Source organism: Eucalyptus grandis, chromosome 4 (assembly GCF_016545825.1).
Source record: "Eucalyptus grandis isolate ANBG69807.140 chromosome 4, ASM1654582v1, whole genome shotgun sequence".
In the NCBI taxonomy this organism is placed as follows: Eukaryota; Viridiplantae; Streptophyta; class Magnoliopsida; order Myrtales; family Myrtaceae; genus Eucalyptus; species Eucalyptus grandis.
The window spans coordinates 22,573,993-22,577,660 of NC_052615.1; the positions used below are offsets into that span (position 1 = coordinate 22,573,993).

At 41.2% G+C, this 3,668-nt stretch overlaps 1 protein-coding gene across 4 annotated transcripts; it reads left to right on the forward strand.

The window, feature by feature from the left end:
• Positions 1-2,317, forward strand: LOC104441278 (glycine-rich protein A3). Of its 4 annotated transcripts, none has more exons than XM_039311109.1 (4): positions 1-117; positions 206-339; positions 867-1,477; positions 1,815-2,317. In XM_039311109.1, exons 3-4 carry the CDS (start codon positions 1,120-1,122, stop codon positions 2,051-2,053), a joined length of 597 nt encoding a protein of 198 aa, XP_039167043.1. In that variant the 5' UTR covers positions 1-117; positions 206-339; positions 867-1,119; the 3' UTR covers positions 2,054-2,317. The 4 variants fall into 4 exon arrangements, with proteins under 4 accessions (XP_039167043.1, XP_039167044.1, XP_039167042.1 ...); XM_039311110.1 differs by having other exon boundaries at positions 1,032-1,477; XM_039311108.1 differs by having other exon boundaries at positions 206-292.
• The last annotated feature ends 1,351 nt before the right edge of the window (positions 2,318-3,668 follow it).

Here is a 3,668-nt window from a genome sequence, read left to right on the forward strand (position 1 = left end):
AGAAAAAAGAAAAGTGGGGGAAATTTCCTGACAACGCGGGCCCACGTTGGACACGTGGCGCAATTCGATTTGTCTTCTTATTTGTCACATTAGCCGTACCCAATATTTTCTCGATAAGTACGTAAAAGGACGCGTCATCTGTCGCATCAAGTCTTTAATTTATTTTTATTTTTTTGCTTTATTTTTGGCAATCTCACTTTTGCAGATTTTGCCCTCGTCTCTCGCGCTCTTTGTTCATCCGATCAGAGCTGCAACAGCGGCAACGCGCGATTCTCATCGCCCCGACCGCTACGTACGATCTCTCTCTCTCTATCTCTCCGTGCAATTGAGATCTACATGGTTCGTCTCTTCTGATTTTGTGGTTGCGTTTTCCTTTGTCCGCGTTTTTTCTTTCTTTTTTGTCCCGAGTTTGAATGTTTCAACCATCGAATGTCGCTGGGGTATTTGCGATTCGTGGCGGTGAAACGGTGGGAAGTAATAGGGACGCTGTTGGGTTCGCTTCGCTTGGGACATTCCTGATTATATGTCAGTCAAGAATTTGTTCGGCAATCAATCCGTGCGATGCGAGTCGTTTGCGAGATTGCCCTTTTTTGGAGCACCTGCCGTGAGGGTTTTAGACGTTTTCCTTCGAATGTTGTAGAATCTTGGTTCGTTTGTCTTTCATAATGTTCATCTCATGGCATCTTTGACCAGGAACGGGTACGCAGATAGCATCTTTCTGTCGTTTTTTGGGCATGTCTGGGAAGTTGCCCAAGAAATAATATTTTGTTTGTAGTTCTTCTGTTGAATTAAGCGGGCTGGCCTTTGCTAAGTTACTAGATGATCTTTGTCAAGCAAATGGGTCTAATGTCAAACTTATTTGACAGACTGCGGCGTGGCTCTTGACTCAATATTGCTTGTGTTGGGCTGGCCTGCTTGTTACTTTCCCGGCATCCTACAGATCATTTGTTATTGAATAAACATGGATCGAAAAGACGGGCGGATAATCTTTGTCGAGCAAACAGGTCTAATGCCTAAAACTTGTTTGACAGACTGCTCTCGACTCAATATTGCTTGTGTTGGGCTGGCCTTCTCGATACTTTCCCGGCATCCTACAGCATCACTTTTCGTTGACTAATCATGGATGGAAAAGACGGGCGCAATAATGACTCCGCTGACAAAGGGCTTTTCTCGGGCCTAGCTGGGTATGCAGCTGGGCAATACATGCACCATGGGTCATATCCTCCGCATGGATATCCTCCCCAGGGGTATCCTCCACAGGGGTATCCTCCTCAGGGGTATGCTCCACAGGGTTATCCTCCTCAGGGGTATCCTCCTCAGGGGTATCCACCAGCTGGTTATCCTCCGCCAGGTGGATATCCTCCTGCCGGTTATCCTCCTCCACCTGCAGGTTATCCATCAGCTTATCCACCACCTGGGGGATATCCACCAGCTGCTTATCCGGGTCCATCAGCTCCTCCAGTTCCATATCATTCAGGTATTGATCGTAACTGCAATTATCAGACTAATAAATGTATTATGAAAATTTAAACTGTCACTTGTAGCTTTTTTTGCTCTTTTTTCTAGGAGTTAGGAGATTTCGGTTTTCTGAATTTAAAAGTGTATCGTGCCTGTTGTCTGTATCTCTGTGTAAAGATGATTTACTCTTATAGTTGGTTTTTTAATTGCAAAGTTGAAGGGATTTCACTGAGGCACTGATGGTTTCTGGTTTTTCCTTTTTGGTGTTTTTGTTGGGTAGGACCTGTTCTCACTGAACTTCTTGCTAGGATGATGGCTATTTATGTTTCCTGATCCGGTTCCTTGTGTGTTTATAGGGCATGGTCCTGGTCCTGGTATGGGAGCAATGGTAGCTGGGGGCCTGGCTGCTGCAGCTGCTGCTTATGGGGCACACCAAATTTCTCATGGCACTCATCATCTCGGACACGGGGCTTTCTTCGGCCATCATCATGGAAAGTTTAAACATGGAAAGTTCAAGCACGGGAAGTTTGGAAAGCGATGGAAACATGGCATTTTTGGAAAGCACAAGGGCAAGTTCTTTAAAAGATGGAAGTGATTTTGATTCATCACATCTGTCTTGCTAGGGGACACTATTGTTGGCTTTTGACTGTTATTCATATGATCAAGTGGTTCTACTAAGATCGATTGTGTAAATAGGTGGACCGTGTTTAAGTACTGAAAATGCTTACTATTGGTTGCTCTCGTTAAGAAATTGGGTCTAGTCTTTTAACAATGTCAATTTGCTTAGTATTTTGAGATTCTTTTGAATCACTATTTGATCAGCTTTTTGCATGATGAAGTTTAAGAGTTTTGCTTTTCATATTGAATACTGTGGAAAATGCTTTGGCCGACTTTGATTAGGAATTTCTGGATAACTTTTCCTGCAAGCATCTTTAGATGAATGGAGTTCTGGTTGATTACGGCTGGCATTCGGTTTGTTCAAAAAGCCAAGAATTTTCTAAGTCTTGAGAGGAGGATGAAAGGTCAATAGGTCACAGATGGAGGCTGAGAAATTGCTCATGGTGATTAATTATGATGTCGTCATTTCATTGATTATAGAGAGCGGTGGTCATTTATCATTTCTTTGTGTAATGCACTAGTTATGTGTAACAAGGAGACATTGTATTAGAAATGTCAATCTTTCACTATTTAGATATCTAACCTATGTCCTAAGACACCACCTAACAAAAACTTTTAAGATATGTATATGTCTGCCAAAAGAAACTGAAAACACGGACGCGCATGCAAGGACCAAGTGGTTTGATATGTTGGAAAGTGAGATAGATGAAATTATATCTATATAGGTAGCTACTTTGTAATAAAACTAACAGCTAATCATAGTCTTCAACCCTTGATTGACCTATTGAAAGCAGCACTTCTCATATCAGCATCTGAAATTGCCTGCATAACCAAGTCTATTTTGTAATCAACCATTGTGGACATTCAGACTCCTTCAGCAACTTCGATAAGGGAGTACGTGACAAGACAAAATAATGGGGCAAAATTATCAAAATAGTCAATAAGCCTATTAATTTGTGTTAATTTAATTTTAAACATTTTAATTTGATCAATTTAGTTCTAAATCTTTTGATAATTTGTCAATTGAGTCATTTTGGTCAATTTTAATCAAAATTTGCTAATTTCGACACCGATCGTTCTACGTGACACAACCGATGTTGACATGGATATTTTTTTTAATTTTTTTTAAATTGAGTTTCGTTATTTTTTTGAATTTTTTATTATTATTATTATTATTATTTTATTATTATTTCATTGTGGTGGGAGAGATCTTGGTCATTGGGTGAGAGCCATCTTTAACTGTGAAGACCTTGTTAGCAAGGATGCGAAGGCCCTCGTTAGATTTGAGCGAGGACCTTGTTGACTGCGAAGGCCTCACTTAGATTTAGGCTAGGGCCTTTGCACCCACAACTAGCAAGGCCATGATGGCCTCTTCGAGCCTCGCCTAGGGCCTTCATCACTTGTCGACCGCAATCAAGGTGGCCCTCGCTTCTTCGCCATTGACTAGGTAGGGCTTGGACGAGGGCTAGAGGTGGCAAAATGAGTCTTAAACCCATATATGACTTATTTAAATCATAAATGGATCATATATGGGTCACTTATTTTTGAAGAAACTAGTTATATGGGTTTAACAATTCAAGACTTAAGATAGG

Bases quoted from the DNA above. Each gene is read 5' to 3' on its own strand.
- LOC104441278 (XM_039311109.1), top strand. From the start codon at position 1,120: ATGGATGGAAAAGACGGGCGCAATAATGACTCCGCTGACAAAGGGCTT. The intron at 1,478-1,814 runs GTATTGATCGTA...GTGTGTTTATAG, and splicing joins TCCAGTTCCATATCATTCAG to GGCATGGTCCTGGTCCTGGT.